The sequence below is a fragment of the Symphalangus syndactylus genome, chromosome 9, assembly GCF_028878055.3.
Source record: "Symphalangus syndactylus isolate Jambi chromosome 9, NHGRI_mSymSyn1-v2.1_pri, whole genome shotgun sequence".
In the NCBI taxonomy this organism is placed as follows: Eukaryota; Metazoa; Chordata; class Mammalia; order Primates; family Hylobatidae; genus Symphalangus; species Symphalangus syndactylus.
The window spans coordinates 58,466,058-58,487,181 of NC_072431.2; the positions used below are offsets into that span (position 1 = coordinate 58,466,058).

The window sequence follows — 21,124 nt, forward strand, 5'->3', positions numbered from 1 at the left end:
GTGGCACACGCCTTTAATCCCAGCTACTTGGGAGGCTGAGGCAGGAGAATCGCTTGAACCTGGGAGGCGGAGGTTGCAGTGAGCTGAGATGATGCCATTGCACTCCAGCCTCGGCGACAAAAGCAAAAACTGTCAAAAAGAAAAAAAGAAGAAGAAGAATAAGAAGAAAAAGAAGAAGAAGAAAACTCAGTAAAATGGGACCTTTGGAATCAGATATAAGACTTGTTTTTTTTTTTTATTTTTATATTTTAGACAGAGTTTTGCTCTTATTGCCCAGGCTGGAGTGCAATGGTGCAATCTCGGCTCACTGCAACCTCCGCCTGCCGGGTTCAAGCGATTCTCTTACCTCAGCCTCCTGAGTAGCTGGAATTACAGGCATGCACCATCACTCCCGGCTAATTTTGTATTTTTAGTAGAGACGGGGTTTCTCCATGTTGGTCAGGCTGGTCCCAAACGCCTGACCTCAGGTGATCTGCCTGCCTTGGCCTCCCAAAGTGCTGGGATTATAGGTGTGAGTCACCACACCTGGCCTAAGACTTGGGTTTTTAAACTGAGTAGAATCTTAACTTATAGTAGCTAGGAAATATGGAATATTCTCCAGGTGTCATTTAAAAATCCATTACCTGGAGGGGCTCCGTGGCTCACACCTGTAATCCCAGTACTTTGGGAGGCCGAGGCAGGTCGATCACCCATCTGAGGTCAGGAGTTCAAGACCAGCCTGACCAACATGGAGAAACCCCGTCTCTACCAAAAGTACAAAAAAATTAGCCAGGCGTGGTAGCGGGCACCTGCAATCCCAGCTACTCAGGAGGCTGAGGCAAGAGAATTGCCTGAACCCGGGAGGTGGAGGTTGCAGTGAGCCAAGTTTGCATCATTGCACTCCAGCCTGGGTGACAAGAGTGAAACTCCGTCTAAAAAAAAAAAAATCCATTACCCAGGGAAATGGGAGATTCAACAATACAGAAGGGAGCAATCATGGGTGAAAAATAAAACTTTCATGTATGAACATCTCTGAATTGAAACTGCCAAATAAAGTGATTATATTTGTCATGTCATCAGATTTATTCCTACCCAACAACCAAATATGAGCACCATGCTTAGGGGCAGTGGGAATGTTTATTTCAAAAGGGAGATTATGTAAGACCTGGATGAAGGAGTGGGAGTTTCTGTTCTCTGTTCACCTGGATCTCCAAGCTATATACATTTAGAGATTGTCAGCCAGGCACAGTGCCTCACACCTGTATTCTCAGCACATTGGGAGGTTGAGATGGGAGGATTGCTTGAGCCCAGGAGTTCAAGACCAGCCTGGGCAACACAGCGAGACCCCATATCTACAGAAAATTTTAAAATTAGCCAAGGGTAGTGGCGCATGCCTGTAGTCCCTGCTACTCAGGAGGCTAAGGCAGAAGGATCACTTGAGCCCAAAAATTCAACGCTGCAGTAAGCTGTGACCACTGCACTCCAGCCTGGGAGACAGAGTAAGACCCTGTCTCAAATATATATATATATATATATATGGAGAGAGAGAGAATCAATTTCTCTTCCCTATATCTTCTCTCTCTCTCTCTATATATATATATATATTTTTTTTTTTTTTTTTTAATTATTATTCTTTTAAAGACAGAGTCCTGCTCTGTTAACCAGGCTGGAGTGCAGTGGTGTGATCTCAGCTCACTGCAGCCTCCACCTCCTGGGTTCAAATGATTCTCCTGTCTCAGTCTCCCGAGTACCTGGGGTTACAGATGCACGCCACCATGCCCAGCTAATTTTTTATATTTTTAGTAGAGATGGGGTTTCACTATGTTGGCCAGGATGGTCTTGAACTCTTGAACTCAGGTGATCCCCAGCCTTGGCCTCCCAAAGTGCTGGGATTATAGGCATGAGCCACCACACCCAACCTGAATCTTCTCTCTTATTGATATTTTAAAATTCTTATTAGGCAACTCTGAAATGTCCATGAAGATGGTTGACCTATGGGAATGAAAGTTACGAGCTATTGTCTTTGAGGATAAATGGAACATATTCCTTAGTTTCCTACAAAAGGCCCTTGCCTCTTCCTGTGAGACTTTTTCAAATACATATTTTGGACATTTCTCTTGCATTATCAGACTGTGGCAAGGAGGAAATTGCATGTGGAAATAATTCTCTAGGATAAGCAGAGCCTGCTCTATCCCTTTCCAAGCCTTCTGTAACCTCCCAACTGGAAATGATAGCAGCAGCGCCCCATCTGGAATGGCCACTGCCGTGATGCTGGCTGCAGTGGGGGAGGCACAGCTGGGATCGTAGCACTCCACGGAGCTGGAGGGAGCTGGGAACACATGGAAGCCCCCACCCTCCTTCCAAGTTGGAAAGACAGGAGACCCTCCCTCCCAGGAGTAGCTGCAGCCACCCAGTCACAGCCGCAAACCCGGGCTCCCCTTCAGCATTGACTCCACCAGCTTTCACAACACGGAAGTCAAACTTAGGCACCCACAATTTCTAGGGTGCCCTTCAGGAACTTTTATTTGTTCAGGGCAGCCAGCCAATTTTTAAGCACAGTGTCTCCTTGTAATCATAAATCATTACATTTCATGATTATTTCAACACTTTCATCTTTGAGTTCTTTCAAAACTCTTGTGTGGATACCACCTGATCTTGTCAGCTGAGCTTGTTTGCTCACAGGTCTAGAACCCTGGGGTTATCAAGGTTATTGCCTATATTCCCTCTGACTATCTGTGGAACCAGTAACCTCATTTCTTGGAATCCATCCTTAGGAAGTAATCAAAGATGTCGAGGCCAGGCGTGGTGGCTCACACCTGTAATCCCAGCACTTTGAGAGGCCGAGGTGGGTGGATCGTTTGAGGCCAAGAGTTCGAGACCAGCATGGCCAACATGGTAAAACCCCATCTCTACTAAAAATACACAAATTAGCCAGGCATGGTGAGTGCACACCTGTAATCCCAGCTACTTGGGAGGCTGAGGCATGAGAATTGCTTGAGCCCAGGAGGCGGAGGTTGCAGTGAGCCGAGATCACGCCATTGCACTCCAACATGGCAACTGAAGGAAACTCTGTCTCAAAAAAGAAAGAAAGAAAGAAAAGAAGCCAGGTGCGGTGACTCACACCTGTAATCCTAGCACTTTGGGAGGCCAAGGCTGGCGGATCACTTCCTGCCTCTGCCACCCCTGAGACAGCAACAGCAACCCTTCCTCTTCCTCCTCAGCTTACTCAATGTGAAGACGATGAGTATGAAGACCTTGATGATGATCTATTTCCACTTACTGAATAGTAAATATATTTTCTCTTCCTTAGAAAACAGTGTTCACATGATATGAATGTAGCAGATACTTCCAGGATACCAGCCTCCTCTTCAATACAACTACAACTATGGTTTTGAACAGTGTTTAAAATAATATCAATAAATATTTATTTGTATATGAAAACAGGAAAAAGGTAAACTAAAGCCATGGGGATTGTGTTAGAGTGGAGAGATTACAGGTAATTATTTTTGTCCACTTTGCAAATTTCCTTTAATGATACTGTCGTTGCTTTTTTTTTGGATACGGAGTCTAGCTCTGTCCCCAGGCTGGAGAGCAGTGGCGTGATCTCGGCTCACTGCAACCTCCGCCTCTGGAGTTGAAGCAATTCTCCTGCCTCAGCCTCCCAAGTAGCTGGGACTATAGGTGCGTGCCACCACGCCCAGCTAATTTTTGTATTTTTAGTAGAGACGGGGTTTCACCATATTGGCCAGGATGATCTCAATCTCTTGACTCCATGATCCACCCACCTTGGCCTCCCAAACTGCTGGGATTACAGGCATGAGCCACCGCACCCGGCCCTTTTTTTCTTTTTTGAGATGGGATCTTGCTCTGTCGCCCAGACTGGGGTGCAATGGCGCAATCATAGCTCACTACAGCCTCAACCTCCTGGGCTCAATCCATCCTTCTACCACAGCCTTCCAAGCAGCTGGGACCACTGGCACACACCACCATGAACCCAGCTAATTTTAGTATTTTTTGTAGAGACAGGGTCTCATTACGTTGCTTAGGCTGGTCTCCAACTCTTGGGCTCAAGAATCCTCCCATCCCAGCCTCCCGAAGTGCTAAGATTACAGGCTTGAGTCATCATGTCTGGCCCTGTCATTGCTTTTTAGTTTTCAAACAGTTTTTAAAAAGTAAATCTGGCCGGGCACAGTGGCTCACACCTGTAATTCCAGCACTTTGGGAGGCTGAGGCGGGTGGATCACAAGGTCAGGAGATCGAGACCATCCTGGCCAATATGGTGAAACCCTGTTCTCTACTAAAAATACAAAAATTAACCAGGCATGGTGGTGTGTGCCGGTAGTCCCAGGTACTCAGGAGGCTGAGGCAGGAGAATCGCTTGAATCTGGGAGGTGGAGGTTGCAGTGAGCCAAGATGGTGCCACTGCACTCCAGCCTGGGTGACAGAGTGAGACCCCATCTAAAAAAAGAAAGTAAATCTCTCCAAGCAGTAAGAGTCACACAACCAAGCTACTGAGTTCAGTTTCTCCCATGAACTTGTTTCGGAACATAGTGGAAAGTCACAACCATTAAAGCCTGTAGTCCCCCCCCACCCTTGCACAAGGTGGCCCCCTCTTACGCGTGCCTTACCCTGCAAGGCAAAGATGAAGGCTGTAACTGTGGTAGGTTGTGAAAGCACTTTGAAGGTAAAAGTGTCTGTTGTTACTCTGAAAACTCCTTTTAAACGGCTATAATAGCATATGCCACATGAGCAAAGCACAGAACCTTATAACTATGCTTGCTTGTGGAAAGACATCCCTTGTCCACAGGCCAAGTATTTGAAAATACCACTCCATATAGCTCCAGGGCCCTGAGAGAAGCTACCGTGGCAGCTTTGGGAAACCAGCCACCCTTGGCTTCACTTTGATCTTCCTCTGTCTACATGCTTGTTTCGGTTCCTTTGCCACAGACATACAATTACCAAGTACTATTATTGCTTGATAATAACTGTAACTACTACAAGGACTGCCTGAGATGAAAAAGACAGGTGAAATCGAACTTTCTTTTTTTTTTTTTTTTTTTGAGACGGAGTCTCGCTCTTTCACCCAGGCTGGAGTGCAGTGGCGCGATCTCGGCTCACTGCAAGCTCCGCCCCCTGGGGTTCACGCCATTCTCCTGCCTCAGCCTCCCTTGTAGCTGGGACTACAGGCGCCTGCCACCTCGCCCGGCTAATTTTTTGTATTTTTAGTAGAGACGGGGTTTCACCGTGTTAGCCAGGATAGTCTCGATCTCCTGACCTTGTGATCCGCCCGCCTCGGCCTCCCAAAGTGCTGGGATTACAGGCGTGAGCCACCGCGCCCGGCCCTGAAATCGAACTTTCACATGGACGTGTCTGAGCTGGAGAGTCTGTTTGAGTTTGAGTAGGGGAAAGCCTGAAACCCCCCACCACCCGCTCCCGTTAGTCCCCGCATTAACTAGGGGCGAACAGGGACCGGATCCTCCAAGCTGGAGGCTTGAAAACTCAAGGGCAGGCGCCTGGTCCAGCGATTCGGAAACAGAGATGCAAAGTCCTCCCGCGCTCCTAGAGAGGACCCGGAAGCGCGGCGCGGTCCCGGAAGACGAGGTGCTGACACACTTCCGGCCTTTGTGACTCATTGTGTCTGTGTCGAGGCGTCGGGAGGGCCTAAGTCCGTGTGCGGTGCCCTTCGGCCGGCCTGAGCCCCAGAGTCAGCTCCCCTTTCTCGCCCAGCGCCCCCAGGCCGCTCCCGGGGCTCACGGTGAGACTTGGGGCCGGCCTCTGGGGTGGGCGGGCGGGGCCGCAAGGGTGTGTGCGCGAGGGTGGGCTCCGCAGCTGCGGCCCTGGGACCCCCTCCAGGCGGCCCAGGTGTTGTGCGAAGAGAGTCCATGCCCCTGCCTCCTGGCTGGGCCCGGCCGTAGGAAGCGTCGTTCTCCCTGGGAGACGTCCCCGCCCCACCCCCAGGTCCAGGCGGGGAGGAGACGAGGGTTTCAGTGGCCGAGGGTGCCGGATACCTGGGGAGAAGCCGTCTGCGGGCCCCTCTCCCGCAGTGTCGTCATCGCCCTTTGATGTTTCTGCAAACGGGGTCGCGAGCGAACCGACCCCGGTCTTGATTTTTCTGCTCTCCCTTAGTCGCCATTTGCTTTGATTCCGGTGAGGTGTTTTTTCCCCCCCCCGGGTCCTTCGAGACCTCGAGGTGAAGTGAGCGGAAGGATGAGAGATGGACACATTTTGAGGTGCCGCAAAAGTTTCCAGACCTGCCTTTCCTTCTCCCACCCTCATCACTGAGCGGTGATCAAAGAGTATTTGAAGCCTAGTCACAGTGGATAAATAAGTGATTGGGATCTAGTAGAGAGTATATGCACTCCACTCTTTCAGCTTGATGGAATGCTTTGAAGGCTTTGGAAAAGAGCTGTCCGGGACGTTAGGTGGATTTTTCAATTCTGGATAGTTGCTCTGTTTGACATGGTGTGGGGTGAGAAGTGAAGGGAATTTGTGGAAATTGCATTGTGTCACTAGGAGACTGATTAGCTGAGTGACCTTGGATAAGACGAGACACCAAGTCTTAATTTCGTCATCAATAAAACTAACTGGATTTTCTCCAAAGGCCCTTCCGACTTCGAAATGATTTGGTCAATGTAATTGAAAAAAAAAAAAAACTACAGTTTAGCTTGACACTCCTCCATCCCTCCCCTCCCTTTCCTGCAGTGCCCCCGGTACACAATACGATACTTTCATTATAGAGAGTGGCTGTTGCATGGCCTGGGACCAAAGAAAGCATTTATTGTACGGGCCAGTGCTAGGCGGATTGGAGGCGGTCAATAAATACTTCATTGTAACCACATCAACAAAGCACTGTTAGTATATATGCTGAACAAATGTGGAGAAATCACTGTATTACATAGGAAACCATGGTGATTTGCCCCAGAATGTGTATCCAGGTTTGTATCTTCTCTGAATTACCATACAAGATTCTTGTTTATTATTTCAGACAGTTTTCGCCACTCTTAAAATACAAACAAGGAAGCTAGCTACTTAGTCTTTTGCTGATTCTCGATTTAAAAGCGTTTAAAATACAGATGAATAGCATATTAAATCTAACATTTTCATTCTGTGGGAGTATCAATATTATTTGAATAGCTAGAGCTAGCTGTCTTTTAAGGTAGCTTTTTCATATTAAAACATTTGATAGCTCTTTAAAAAGATGAGTGTAAAGGGCAAAGGGCAATTTATTTAAACTTTTTTTTTTTTTGAGCCAGAGTCTTGCTCTGTCGTTCAGGCTGGAGTGTAGTGGTGTGATCTCGGCTCACTGCACCCTCTGCCTCCCGAGTTCAAGCAATCCTCCTGCCTCAGCCTCCCAAATAGCTGGGACTACAGGCACGTGCCCCAAGGCCTGGCTGATTTTTGTATTTTTAGTAGAGACAGAGTTTCGCCATGTTGGCCAGGCTGGTCTCGAACGTCTGATCTCAGGCAATCCGCTGACCTCGGGCTCCCAAAGTGCTGGGATTACGGGCGTGAGCCACCGTGTGCCCAGCCTTTATTTACATTTTCAAGACTATGCCCTGGAAAAATACTGGGCTGTTTGGAAAACAGCCTTTGAGCTTGTAACTTCAAGCCCTTGTTTAAGAAAATCATTTCTGTTTATCCCAGGTGAGAACTGAGGTATGCTTAGCTGCTGGAGGTAATTTTATTTAAAGTGGATGGTATGTCAGTATGTTTTTCAGCCCATATTCACTCAGAGGTAGTTTCCTACTATCTGGAACCCCCACCCTACCCCTATTTGACTGATAAGGATACAAAATGCCAGAGAAGTTAAATACCTCACTCAGGGATGTGCCACTTACTTGTGGGAGACTAGAATTCAGTTACTGCCTGTGCAGCTTTAACTATTACAGGAGTTGTCCCATTGCTTAATCTTATAAGCAGGCTGAAAATTGGAATGTACAGTTACATCTTTTAAGCTTTTTTTTTTTTTTTTTTTTTTTTTTTTTGAGACGGAGTCTCGCTCTGTCACCCAGGCTGGAGTGCAGTGGCGCGATCTCGGCTCACTGCAAGCTCCGCCTCCCAGGTTCACGCCATTCTCCTGCCTCAGCCTCTCCGAGTAGCTGGGACTACAGGTGCCCACCACCACGCCCGGCTAATTTTTTGTATTTTTTAGTAGAGACGGGGTTTCACCGTGGTCTCGATCTCCTGACCTTGTGATCCGCCCGCCTCGGCCTCCCAAAGTGCTGGGATTACAAGCGTGAGCCACCGCGCCCGGCACATCTTTTAAGCTTACTGAAAAAAATTAAGACATTTCTGTAGTGCCTACTAAATGCCAGGCACTATTTTAAGTGCTTTATATCCATTACCTCATTTAATCCTCACAGCAACTCTATGGGGCAAATGCTGATTTTTATTCCCATTATACAGATGAGGAAATTGATGCATAGAGAGGTTAACTTGTTGACTTGCCTAAGGTCGTCAACTAGTAAGGGGTGGAGCAGCTTTAATGCTAACCTGAAACTCATCCAACTAGTCCATGGAACAAATTTGAGGGCAACACTGAATGTAGAATGATCGGGCTTTTAAAAAATAGTAACATTGTCAATTCAGTCAAGTGTATTTTTGAAACTGAGGCTTGCAAGGAATCATGTTCAGTGGTCTAAGAAGTACAAAGAGGCCTGCTCTTAATAACCTAGTTGAGGAAGAAGGCAAGAAAAATTACAGAGAAAGAAACATCATGAGAATTTTTTTTTTTTTTTTTTTTTTAAGACAGAGTCTCACTCTGTCACCCAGGCTGGAGTGCAGTGGCGCAATCTCGGCTCACTGCAACCTCCGCCTCCCGGGTTCACGCCATTCTCCTGCCTCAGCCTCCCGAGTAGCTGGGGCTATAGACGCCCGCCACCATGCCCAGCTAATTTTTTATATTTTTAGTAGAGACGGGGTTTCACCTTGTTAGCCAGGATGGTCTCGATCTCCTTACCTCGTGATCCACCCACCTCAGCCTCCCTGACTGCTAGGATTACAGGCGTGAGCCACTGCGCCTGGCACATCATGAGAAATTACCTAGCAAATGTTTGGTGAAGAGCATTAGGGCCTTTAGAGACAGAAGAGAAGAGTGTGTGCTCAGATCATCTGGCAAACCTAAAATAAAACCCAGCCTTTCCACTGCTGTGATGGGTCTTTCCTGGACCCCAGAGTAGGAGCAGAGAGATACTGAAGGTGGGGAGGATTATCTGTCCCGGTTGTGGGCACAGGGAATGTGCCCATGTCCATGTCTATTTCCCCCGGACTCATTTCCTCCTTAGAGTCGCATCTTCCCACTGACCCGAGAAGTGTTCTGCTCAATAGCTGAGGCAGGATAAAACTTTCACAAAAGTAGGGATTTCTGGTGGCTGGGCTCGCCATCACACAAGTTCTGCTCAGTTACCATGTTTGAAGATCCCACCTGGTTATGTTGTAGACAGTCCCCACTTGAATCTTTGCTGTGTCTCCTCCCTTTCCCAGGAAGGGCTTCAGTCACACAGTGACCCTCCAGTGAAAACTGGGTGGTAGATAAGGCCCGTTCCTGAGTGATTTTTTTTTTCTTCGAGAAGGAGTCTCGCTCTGTCAACCAGGCTGGAGTGTGGTGGCGCAATCTTGGCTCACTGCAACCTCCACCTCCCAGGTTCAAGCGATTCTCCTGCCTCAGCCGCCCAAGTAGCTGAGATTACAGGCTGGAGTACAGGCGTGTGCCACACATCCAGCTAATTTTTGTATTTTTAGTAGAGATGGGGTTTTGCATGTTGGCCAGGCTGGTCTCGAGCTCCTGAGCTCAGGTGATCGACCCTCCTCAGCATCCCCAAGTGCTGGGATTACAGGCCGTGAGCTACGGTGCCTGGCCAATTGATTCTTCATTGTCACCTTCATAGGCCTTCGTTTTAGGATCTGTATACCCCACATGTTAGGTACAAGATAAATTTTGTATAATGGTTAAAGTGTTAACATTGGAGAGTCACTTTTATTTCAAATTCTCCCTCTACCATATACTTGCTGTGTGACCTTGAGTAAGTTATTTAATGGCAGTATACCTCAGTTCTTCTTTTTTGTTTTTTGAGATGGAGTCTCACTCTGTTGCCTAGGCTGGAGTACAGTGGTGCGATCTCAGCTCACTGCAGCCTCCGCCTCCCACGTTCAAGCGACTCTCCTGCCTCAACCTCCCAAGTAGCTGGGACTACAGGCATGCACCACCACACCTGGCTAATTTTTGTATTTTTAGTAGAGATGGGGTTTCGCCATGTTATCCAGGCTGGTCTCAAACTCCTGACCTCAGGTTATCTACTTGCCTTGGCCTCCCACAGTGCTGGGATGACAGGCGTGAGCCGCTGCGCTCAGCCTCTCAGTTCTTTATATAGTGAGATGATAAGTGTAGCTATCTCCTAAGATTATGTGGTCAAGTGAAAATGCTTAAATACCCGGTACCTAGAAAGCTCTCAGTAAACATTGGCTCTTACTGTTATACTTATGAGAGGGTTCTTGAACAGCGATAAGAGGCAAGTGGCGTTTTAGCTAGCTTTAAAGGATAAGTGGGATTTGAAAAGGCAGAGAGGACTGGGCGGGGGGAAGTCCCAGGTGTGAAGTGTGATGTGAGGAAAGGATGGCAGTCAAAATACAAGGCATATGTAGGAAATACTGATGAGAGTGCTTTTGTTGCATAGAGAAGGTTTATGAGGGGATTGATGGGAAAAGAAGCTTGAGGGGAAATTGGTACCAGGCACTGGAAAGTATTGACTGCAAGGCTGTAGAGTTTTAGAAAGAATAATCTGAAAGGTGGATTGTGGGAGAGAAGGGAGAAAATGAAGGCAGGGAACCAAAGAAAGGAAGCTGGACTTCATGGAACTAGATAAAAAAATAAATATGACCTGTAATCCCAGCACTTTGGGAGGCCGAGGCAGGTGAATCACTTGAGGCTGGGAATTTGAGACCAGCCTGGCCAACGTGACAAAACCGTGTGTCTACTAAAAATACAAAAATTAGCCAGGCATGGTGGTTCGTGCCTGTAATCCCAGCTACTCGGGAGGCTGAGGCAGGAGAATCACTTGAACCCAAGAGGCGGATGTTGCAGTGAGCTGAGATCATGCCATTGCACTCCAGCCTGGGCGATAGAGCAAGACTCTGTTTCAAAAAAAAGAAAAAAAGTAGGCCGGGCGCAGTGGCTCACGCTTGTAATCCCAGCACTTTGGGAGGCCGAGGCGGGCGGATCACGAGGTCAAGAGATCGAGACCACGGTGAAACCCCGTCTCTACTAAAAAAAAAAAAAATACAAAAAATTAGCCGGGCGTGGTGGCGGGCGCCTGTAGTCCCAGCTACTCGGAGAGGCTGAGGCAGGAGAATGGCGTGAACCCGGGAGGCAGAGCTTGCAGTGAGCCGAGATTGCGCCACTGCACTCCAGCCTGGGCGACACAGCGAGACTCCGTCTCAAAAAAAAAGAAAAAAAGATAATTTTTGTGCTGTTATATGTACACGATCCCTTTTTCACCAAAATTAAGAATATGTTTAGTGAGAGCCATAAAACTAAAAATGCTTTTGCTAGTTTAAAACTCTTGGTTTAACTCATCATAATAAAGCAGTTGAATGGTCTGTTTCTAAAACTTCAATTTGATGCTTAGTTTTGATTGATGTAGAGGTGAAAAGGATAAATTCAGAAAGATTTGTAGCTTCAGATGGAAGAATCACAGTGTCAGTTCTGCTTAGTAACTTGTGATTGATCCAGCCCATCAACCATGCTAAATTTTTGTTGTTGAAATGCAAAGAGTATATTCTTACAAACTAATCAGGCAGTGGCATTTTATATTTTTAACAGATAGGCTTAAGACCCACCTGAAATTCTTCATTTGAAAGATTTTTAAACAGGTTAGAAAATATTTCCAGTTTTTTTTTTTTTTTTTTTTGAGACAGAGTCTCACTTTGTTGCCCAGGCTGAAGTGCAATGGCATGATCTCAGCTCACTGCAACCTCGGCCTCCTGGATTCAAGCGATTCTCCTTCCTCAGCCTCCCAGATAGCTGGGATTACAGGCACCTGCCACCATGCCCAGCTAATTTTTTGTATTTTTAGTAGAGACGGGGTTTCACGATGATGGCCAGGCTGGTGTTGAACTCCTGACCGCAGGTGGCCCCTGCTCCCTGCCTCAGCCTCCCAAAGTGCTGGTATTACAGGCATGAGCCACCTCACCCAGCCCCAAGTTTCTAAAATGTGAACATAGATGGGTTTTTCCTGGATACTTGATATCAGTTTTGGCAGTTAAATTACATAACAATGGAACCATTTCATACAGCTGTTCTTGTAATTGCTCTTTCTTCACACTTTTTTTTAAAGAAGCTACTTACTCATTGGTGACTTTTTCTTTGATTTAGATTGACTTTGGTTTTTACCTCCTAATGTGGCTAAAACCTTGCTCTAGATAGAAGCTTCATCTGTGCCATTTTCTTGTTCACGTCTGTTTATATTATTAGTGTGTCCTGTAATTGCGGTTTCTCTACAAGAATCTTTTTTTTTTTTCCTTTTCCTGTTAGGGCCTTGCTCTGTCACCCAGGCTGGAATGCAGTGGCGTGATCATAGCTGACTGCAATCCTCCCACCTTAGCCTCCTGAGTAGCTGTGACTGCAGACACAGTCCCCATGTCCAGCTAATTTTTTTCTGTTTCATAGAGACAGGGTCTTGCTATGTTGCCCAGGCTGGTCTCAAACTCCTGGCCTCAAGCATCCTCCTGCCTCATCCTCCCAAAGGGCTGGAATTATAGGCATGAGCCACCACATCTGGCCACAAGAATCTTTAAAGCTGCTTGTCTCTTTTATGAGAGTAAGATTAGTTAAAGCCGGATTTTTTTTTTCTTTTTTCTTTTTTTGAGACAGAGTCTCGCTTTGTGGCCAGGGGAGTGCAGTGGCGCAATCTCGGCTCATTGCAACCTCAGCCTCCCGGGTTCAAGTGATTCTCCTTCCTCAGCCTCCCGAGTAGCTGGGACTACAGGCGCGTGCCATCACGCCCAGCTAATTTTTATATTTTTAGTAGAGATAGGGTTTCACCATGTTAACCAGGATGGTCTCGATTTCCTGACCTCGTGGTCTGCCCGCCTTGGCCTCCCAAAGTTCTGGGATTACAGGCATGGGCCACCATGCCCAGCTAAACCTAGATTTAGAAATCCATTATTTCACATAACTGGTCTCAGATAAACCAGGCTACATCACAATGTCTAAAATGAACAACACCTGTGACAGGTCAGCACCGACTAAGTAAGGGTATTAGTGTCAATTTGTATGTTAAATATGGCTTAATTTCTCTCACTTTTAAGATACAGACGTTCTGATTATTTTCTTTCTGTATCCCTTGGGGATCATCTTGTACTTTGGAAACCACAATTTAGACTGCCCAAGGCACTCATAAAAATAGCAAAAGTAGCTGGATGGTACAAAAGTAGGTCCCAGGGCTTCAAATTTGGTTGAATATTGACTCCAGTAGGCAGCCACCTACTACTGCGCAAACCTAATCCTCAGTTATGTCATTTGTAAAACGGCACTTAACAGTTTGGCTGACCTACTAGGGCTGTTGTAGGGACAAAAGAAGATGGTGCATGTACTGCTTTAAGCCTGGCACCTGCCACTGTGCTAACATTCAGCTCTCTGGGCTGGGCACTGTCAATGCTCCATTTCATAACCTGCTGTCCACCTGCAGGTAAATCACTCTGACTCCAAGCAAACACCCTGAGGGTGGAGTCGGCCTGTTTGAGGTTTGTGTTTGCAAATCTTGATACAGGGAGTGACAATGGAGACTGTAGTTTTTTCCTCTATTTTTCAGGATTTTTTTTTTTTTTTTTTTTTTTTTTTGACGGAGTTAAACTTCTTGTCTCCCAGGCAGGGAGTGCAATGGCATAATCTCAGCTCACTACAACCTCCGCCTCCTGGATTCAAGCGATTCTCCTGCCTCAGCTTTCCGAGTAGCTGGGATTACAGGCGCCCGCCACCACGCCCGGCTAATTTTTGTATTTTTAGTAGAGACAGGGTTTCACCATGTTGGCCAGGCTGGTCTCGAACTCCTGACCTCAGGCGATCCGCCTGCCTCGGCCTCCCAAAGTGCTGGGATTACAGGCGTGAACCACCGTCCCCGGCCTCAGGAGCGTTCTGATAGTGCCTCGATGTCCTGCCTCCGCACAGATCAGTTTTTGTAAAGGTACGTACTAATGACTTTTTTTTTTGTACTTCAGGAATAGTACAGAAACATATCATAAAACCTCCCAGGACATAAAGGTGAGCATAGACCCTGTTTGCATCAAGTCAGTTCCTGGAGCCTGAATGATGACTGCTGAATCACGGGAAGCCACAGGTCTGTCCCCGCAGGCTGCACAGGAGAAGGATGGTATCGTAATAGTGAAGGTGGAAGAGGAAGATGAGGAAGACCACATGTGGGGGCAGGATTCCAGTCTACAGGACACGCCTCCTCCAGACCCAGAGATATTCCGCCAACGCTTCAGGCGCTTCTGTTACCAGAACACTTTTGGGCCCCGAGAGGCTCTCAGTCGGCTGAAGGAACTTTGTCATCAGTGGCTGCGGCCAGAAATAAACACCAAGGAGCAGATCGTGGAGCTGCTGGTGCTAGAGCAGTTTCTTTCCATCCTGCCCAAGGAGCTCCAGGTCTGGCTGCAGGAATACCGCCCCGATAGTGGAGAGGAGGCCGTGACCCTTCTAGAAGACTTGGAGCTTGATTTATCAGGACAACAGGTAAAAAGAGGTGAAACCTATTATGTGTGAGCAGGGCACAGACGTTGAAACTGGAGCCAGGAGAAGTATTGGCAGTCTTTAGGTCATTAGGTGGTCACTCTGGCTTAAAAATGTTCTGGCTTTCTCCCTGCATCCACTGGCATACTCATGGTCTGTTTTTAAATATTTTAATTCCCATTTACAAAGTGATTTACCCACAAGCCCAACCTGTCTGTCTTCAGGTCCCAGGTCAAGTTCATGGACCTGAGATGCTCGCAAGGGGGATGGTGCCTCTGGATCCAGTTCAGGAGTCCTCGAGCTTTGACCTTCATCACGAGGCCACCCAGTCCCACTTCAAACATTCATCTCGGAAACCCCGCCTCTTACAGTCACGAGGTAAGAAGCAAGGTTTCATTTGGGGGAAGGAAAATGATTCCGGACAAGAATCTTTGTGCTGCTGAGTGTCTGTGATGAAGAAGCATGTTAGGCCTGGGCAACATAGCGAGACCCCATCTCTACAAAAAATAGAAAAATTAGCCAGGTATGGTGGCGCACACCTGTGATTCCAGCTACTCAGGAGGCTGAGGTGGGAGGATTGCTTGAGCCCAAGAGGTTGAGGCTGCAGTACGCTGTAATCACGCCACTACTTCAGCCTGGGCAACAGAGCAAGGACCCTGTCTCAAAAGCTACTTACAGAAAAGAATTAGGCTGGGCACGGTAGCTCACACCTGTAATCCCAGCACTTTGGGAGGCTGAGGCGGGCAGATCACTTGAGGTCAGGAATTTGAGACCAGCCTGGCCAACATGGCGAAACCCTGTCTCTACTAAAAATATGAAAATTAGCCAGGCATGGTGGCACATGCTTGTAATCCCAGCTACTCGGGAAGCTGAGGCAGGAGAATCACTTGAACCCAGGAGGTGGAGGTCGCAGTGAGCCGAGATCGTAGCACTGCGCTGTAGCCTGGGTGACAAAGCAAGACTCTGTCTTAAAAAAAAAAAAAAGAAATTAAAAATTTTAAAAAAATGAAAAAAAGCCGCATGCTTGTTTTTTGTTTTTAGTTATTCTCCATTGTCATTATTACCAAATATTGGGGAAAATACAACTTACAGACCAATCTCAGGAGTTAAATGTTACTACGAAGGCAAATGAACTATGCGTAATGAACCTGGTAGGTATTATTTATTGAATTATCAGCATTCCAGATGTCCAGCACATTTTTAATAGGAAAGTATTGGGAACAGATGTCATTATTTTCAGCGTAGGTTTTAAAACACTCTAGTATGTCATAAATTATCTTCAAAAGGATCATAAATCTTTTTTAAAGATCCATTTTATTTAAAATATATAAAAATAATCCCACGCCGGGGTTAGGTTGTGGCGCAGATGGCGGGCGGAGCTGGTCCCGTTGTGCTGCGGCGCTGCGCGGCCTGCAGTCCTCGGCCCACGCCCCGCGCCGCCCGCCCTCCAGCCATGGAGCCCGGCCCCGACGGCCCCGCCGCCTCCGGTCCCACCGCCATCCGCGAGGGCTGGTTCCGGGAGACCTGCAGCCTGTGGCCCGGCCAGGCCCTTTCGCTACAGGTGGAGCAGCTGCTCCACCACCGGCGCTCGCGCTACCAGGACATCCTCGTCTTCCGCAGTAAGACCTATGGCAACGTGCTGGTGTTGGACGGTGTCATCCAGTGCACAGAGAGAGACGAGTTCTACGCGGAGATGATCGCCAACCTGCCTCTCTGCAGCCACCCCAACCCGCGAAGGGTGCTGATCATCGGGGCCGAGATGGAGGTGTCCTGCGTGAGGTGGTGAAGCATCCCTCCGTGGAGTCCGTGGTCCAGTGTGAGATCGACGAGGATGTCATCCAAGTCTCCAAGAAGTTCTTGCCAGGCATGGCCTTTGGCTACTCTAGCTCGAAGCTGACCCTACATGTGGGTGACGATTTTGAGTTCATGAAACAGAATCAGGATGCCTTCGATGTGATCATCACTGACTCCTCAGACCCCATGGGCCCCGCCGAAAGTCTCTTCAAGGAGTCCTATTACCAGCTCATGAAGACAGCCCTCAAGGAAGATGGTGTCCTCTGCTGCCAGGGCGAGTGCCAGTGGCTGCACCTGGACCTCATCAAGGAGATGCGGCAGTTCTGCCAGTCCTTGTTCCCCTTGGTGGCCTACGCCTACTGCACCATCCCCACCTACCCCAGTGGCCAGATCGGCTTCATGCCGTGCAGCAAGAACCCGAGCACCAACTTCCAGGAGCCGGTGCAGTCGCTGACGTAGCAGCAGGTGGTGCAGATGCAGCTGAAGTACTACAACTCCGATGTGCACCGCGCTGCCTTGGTGCTGCCCGAGTTTGCCCACAAGGCCCTGAATGATGTGAGCTGAGCCCAGGCACCACCACTGATGCCACCTAGGACCTTGGACCTTGGAGCCTGCGGGGTGCCTTGGCCCCTCCAGCCCTGGGCCAGACCTCCTGCCGGCTCTCGCCCACCAACCAACTGTTACAAGCCCCAGAATGCTGCCCGGCCTGCCCTGCTGGGCGGACTGTCTGTGTGTCTGTCTTTCTGGCGTTCTACCTCCAAGCCTATACCAGCTGTGTACAGCGCCATCTCTTTGCCTTCTGTTGCCCCTCACTCACGAAACACGTGTATTTATAGCAAAGAAAAAAAATAAATAATCACGGCACTCTAGCCTGGGTGACAGAGTGAGATTCTGTTTCAATAAAAAAAACTATAGCATCAGTCTTTTCTAGGTTATTTTCAGAAATTTCAAACAATGGGAAAAGAATGGAAGAACTTTTGAGGGGAGCTGAGGAACACGAAAAAAGATCAGTTCACAGTCATGTAAATAAAAAGTCATGTTACTTGTTTTTTCTCTTTTGACGGAAATATGTAATATCTTTATCCAATTTTAAAATCAAAGTATGTGGCCGGGCGCGGTGGCTCACGCTTGTAATCCCAGCACTTTGGGAGGCCAAGGAGGGCGGATCACGAGGTCAGGAGATCGAGACCACGGTGAAACCCCGTCTCTACTAAAAATCCAAAAAAATTAGCCGGGCGTGGTGGCGGGCGCCTGTAGTCCCAGCTACTCCGAGAGGCTGAGGCAGGAGAATGGCGTGAACCCGGGAGGTGGAGCTTGCAGTGAGCCGAGATTGCGCCACTGCACTCCAGCCTGGGCGACAGAGCAAGACTCCGTCTCAAAAAAAAAAAAAAAAAAAAAATCAAAGTATGTGCATAGAATGTAAAGACAAGGAATGCTAAAAGTACATTTATCACTTAATGGCAGGGATATGTTATGGTAAGTGCAATGTTAAGTGATTTTGTTGTACGAACATCATAAAGTATACTTACACAAACGTAGATGGTCTAGCCTTCTGCACACCTACGCTACAAATACTGTACCAAACACTGTAGGGAATTGTAACAGTGGTATTTGTGTATCTAAACATCAAAAAAGTAAAAACAGAGTATAAAAGATTTTTAGTCCGGGGCACGGTGGCTCATGCCTGTAATCCCAGCACTTTGGGAGGCCAAGGTGGGTGGACCACTTGAGGTTAGGAGTTTGTGACCAGCCTGGCCAACATGTTAAAACCCAGTGTCAACTGAAAATACAAAAATTGGCTGAGCGCAGCGGCTCACACCTATAATCCCAGCACTTTGGGAGGCCAAGGCAGGCAGATCACCTGAGGTTGGGAGTTCAAAACCCACCTGACCAACATGGAGAAACCCCGTCTTTACTAAAAATACAAAATTAGCCAGGCCTGGTGGCGGGCGCCTATAATCCCAGCTACTCAGGAGGCTGAGGTAGGAGAATCGCTTGAACTCAGGCAGCAGAGGTTGCGGTGAGCCGAAATCGCACCATCATCAAACGCCATCGCACTCCAGCCTGAGCAACAAGAGCGAAACTCGTCTCAAAAAAAAAAAGTACCCCCGTATGGCACACTTAACCATGACTGGAGCTTGTAGGAACAGAAGTTGCTCTGGATGAGTCAGTGAGTGAGTGGTGAGTTAATGTGAAAGCCTAGGACATTACCATAGACTGTAGAAACACTGTACCCTTAGGCTACACTAAATTTATCCTTAAAATTTTTGTTTCTTCAATAATAAATCAGCCAGGCATGGTGGCTCATGGCTTAATCCTAGCACTTTGGGAGGCCAAGGTGGGCAGATCACTTGAGGCCAGGAGTCTTAGACTGGTCTGGCCAACATAGTGAAACACCGTCTCTACAAAATACAAAAAATTATCCAGGCGTGGTGGTGCACGCCTGTAATTCCAGTTACTCAGGAGGCTGAGGCACAAGAATCACTTGAACCTATAGGCAGAGGTTGCAATGAGCCGAGAGTGCACCACTGCACTCCAGCCTGGGTGAGAGAGTGAGACTCTGTCTCAGAAAAAATAAATTAATAAATAATAATAATAGATTCGCTTACTGTAACTTTTTTACTTTATGAACTTTTTGGTTTTTTTAACTTTTTGACTGTTATAATAACACATAACTCAAAACACAAACATGTTGCACAGCTGTACAAAAACATTTTTTATCCCCCTATTCTATAAGGGTTTTTCTAGTTAAAAAAAAATTTATCTTATACTTCTTAAGCTTTTTTGTTAAAAATTCATACACACTCCAACCTGGGCAACAGAGCAAAACTCCATCTCAAAAAAGAAAAAAAAAGGCCAGGCGCAGTGGCCCACGCCTCTAATCCCAGCACTTTGGGAGGTGAAGGTGGGCGAATTGCTTGAGGTCAGGAGTTCAAGACCAGCCTGGCCAACATGGCGAAACTCCGTCTCTACTAAAAATACAAAAATTAGTTGGTTGTGGTGGTGTACACCTATAATCGCAGATATTCAGGAGGCTGAGGCACAAGAACGCTTGAACCCGAGAGGCGGAGGTTGCAGCGAGCCAAGATGGCTCCACTGCACTCCAGCCTGGGCGTCAGAGCAAGACTCGTCTCAAAAAAAAAAAAAAAAAAGAATTGATCGAGGCACATTCCTTAACCAGTGTGTTTATTGGTGATGACATTTAAGGAATATTAGACCATGGAGCTTAAGGATGCCTCCTCTCTTCCATGCATCCTGGAGGACAGCCAGCAGGTACGTGCTAGAGAAAGTCGTGTAAACTGGTGCACTGTGGCCGGGCGCAGTGACTCACGCCTGTAATCCCAGCACTTTGGGAAGCCGAGGCGGGAAGATCACGAGGTCAGGAGATTGAGACCATCCTGGCTAACGGTGAAACCCCGTCTCTCCTAAAAATACAAAAAATTAGCCGGGCATGGTGGCGGGCGCCTGTAGTCCCAGCTGCTTGGGAGGCTGAGGCAGGAGAATGGCGCATGAACCTGGGAGGCGGAGCTTGCAGTGAGCGGAGATTGCGCAACTGCACTCCAGCCTGGGCGACAGAGCCAGACCCTGTCTCAAAAAAAAAAAACACTGGTGCACCGTGATGTTTAACTCCACCACTGTTGATGTTCTTGTAAGGTTTCTCCACACTCTAAAAGCAGAAGTCACAGGGGGCGACCTTAGGAAACTGGAGAGGATATTCATGGTCTTAAGCACTAGATTATAGAGTTTAGGTTGCCAGAGTAACAGTTTCAAGGACCCTGGCACACACAGTTGCTCTTTAGTAAATAGTTCTTAAATAAATTGAGACATGTACATTTATTCTCAATTTCCTCTTTGTCTTATTTGTTTTCCAGAGTGTTTCCTTACTCTCAGAAGTTTAAAAAATTAAGTACTTGGGGCCGGGTGCAGTGACTCACGCCTATAATCCCAGCACTTTGGGAGGCTGAGGTGGGCAGATCATAAGGTCAAGAGATGGAGACCATCTTGGCCAACATGGTGAAACCCCGTCTCTACTGAAAATACAAAAATTAGCTGAGCGTGGTGGCAGGCACCTATAGTCCCAGCTATTTGGGAGGCTGAGTCAGGAGAATCGCTTGAACCCAGGAGGCGGAGGTTGCAGTGAGCTGAGATCGCGCCACTGCACACCAGCCTGGGTGATAGAGCGAGATTCCGTCTCCAAAAAAAAAAAAAAAGTACTTGGTTGGGTGCAATGGCTCACACCTGTAATCCCAGCATTTGGGGAGGCCAAGGTGGGAGGATCACTTGAGCCCAGGAGGTCAAGGCTGCAGTGAGACATGTTTGAGCACTGCATTCCAACCTGGGTGACAGAGAGCCTATCTTATTGTTGTATAAAGGTTTGAAATAGGTACAAGGTTTGGTCATTCAGTTTCAAATTCATTTCTCAAATATCCTTGTATCTCACTAACATCATCTGTCTACCAGTAACATTTCCAAATCTAATAGTACTTGGCAAGAGGTGGGGAGGGGGTTAAATTGTACAATTTAAAATTTTCCTAATTATGCATCACAGTTATTGTGATCATATGTTAATGTTATGCATGTCTTTTATTATGTGTCAGCCCAGACTTTTGTCTCAACATTTGAACC

The 21,124-nt window shown here is 47.4% G+C and overlaps 1 protein-coding gene and 1 pseudogene across 2 annotated transcripts in view; both read left to right on the plus strand.

Moving 5' to 3' along the window:
- The first annotated feature begins 5,123 nt into the window (after positions 1–5,123).
- Positions 5,124–21,124, plus strand: part of ZKSCAN1 (zinc finger with KRAB and SCAN domains 1) — a 34,697-nt gene continuing 18,696 nt past the window's right edge. Inside the window, exons 1-3 of one of the 2 annotated variants that reach the window (XM_055292429.2) lie at positions 5,124–5,734; positions 14,194–14,707; positions 14,929–15,082. In XM_055292429.2, the coding sequence (XP_055148404.1) occupies positions 14,282–14,707; positions 14,929–15,082 (580 nt within the window). In that variant the 5' untranslated portion in view covers positions 5,124–5,734; positions 14,194–14,281. The remainder of the gene's footprint in view (positions 5,735–14,193; positions 14,708–14,928; positions 15,083–21,124) is intronic. The other variant, XM_063646240.1, reaches the window with a different exon arrangement.
- Positions 15,164–17,367, plus strand: LOC129489613 (spermidine synthase-like; annotated as a pseudogene).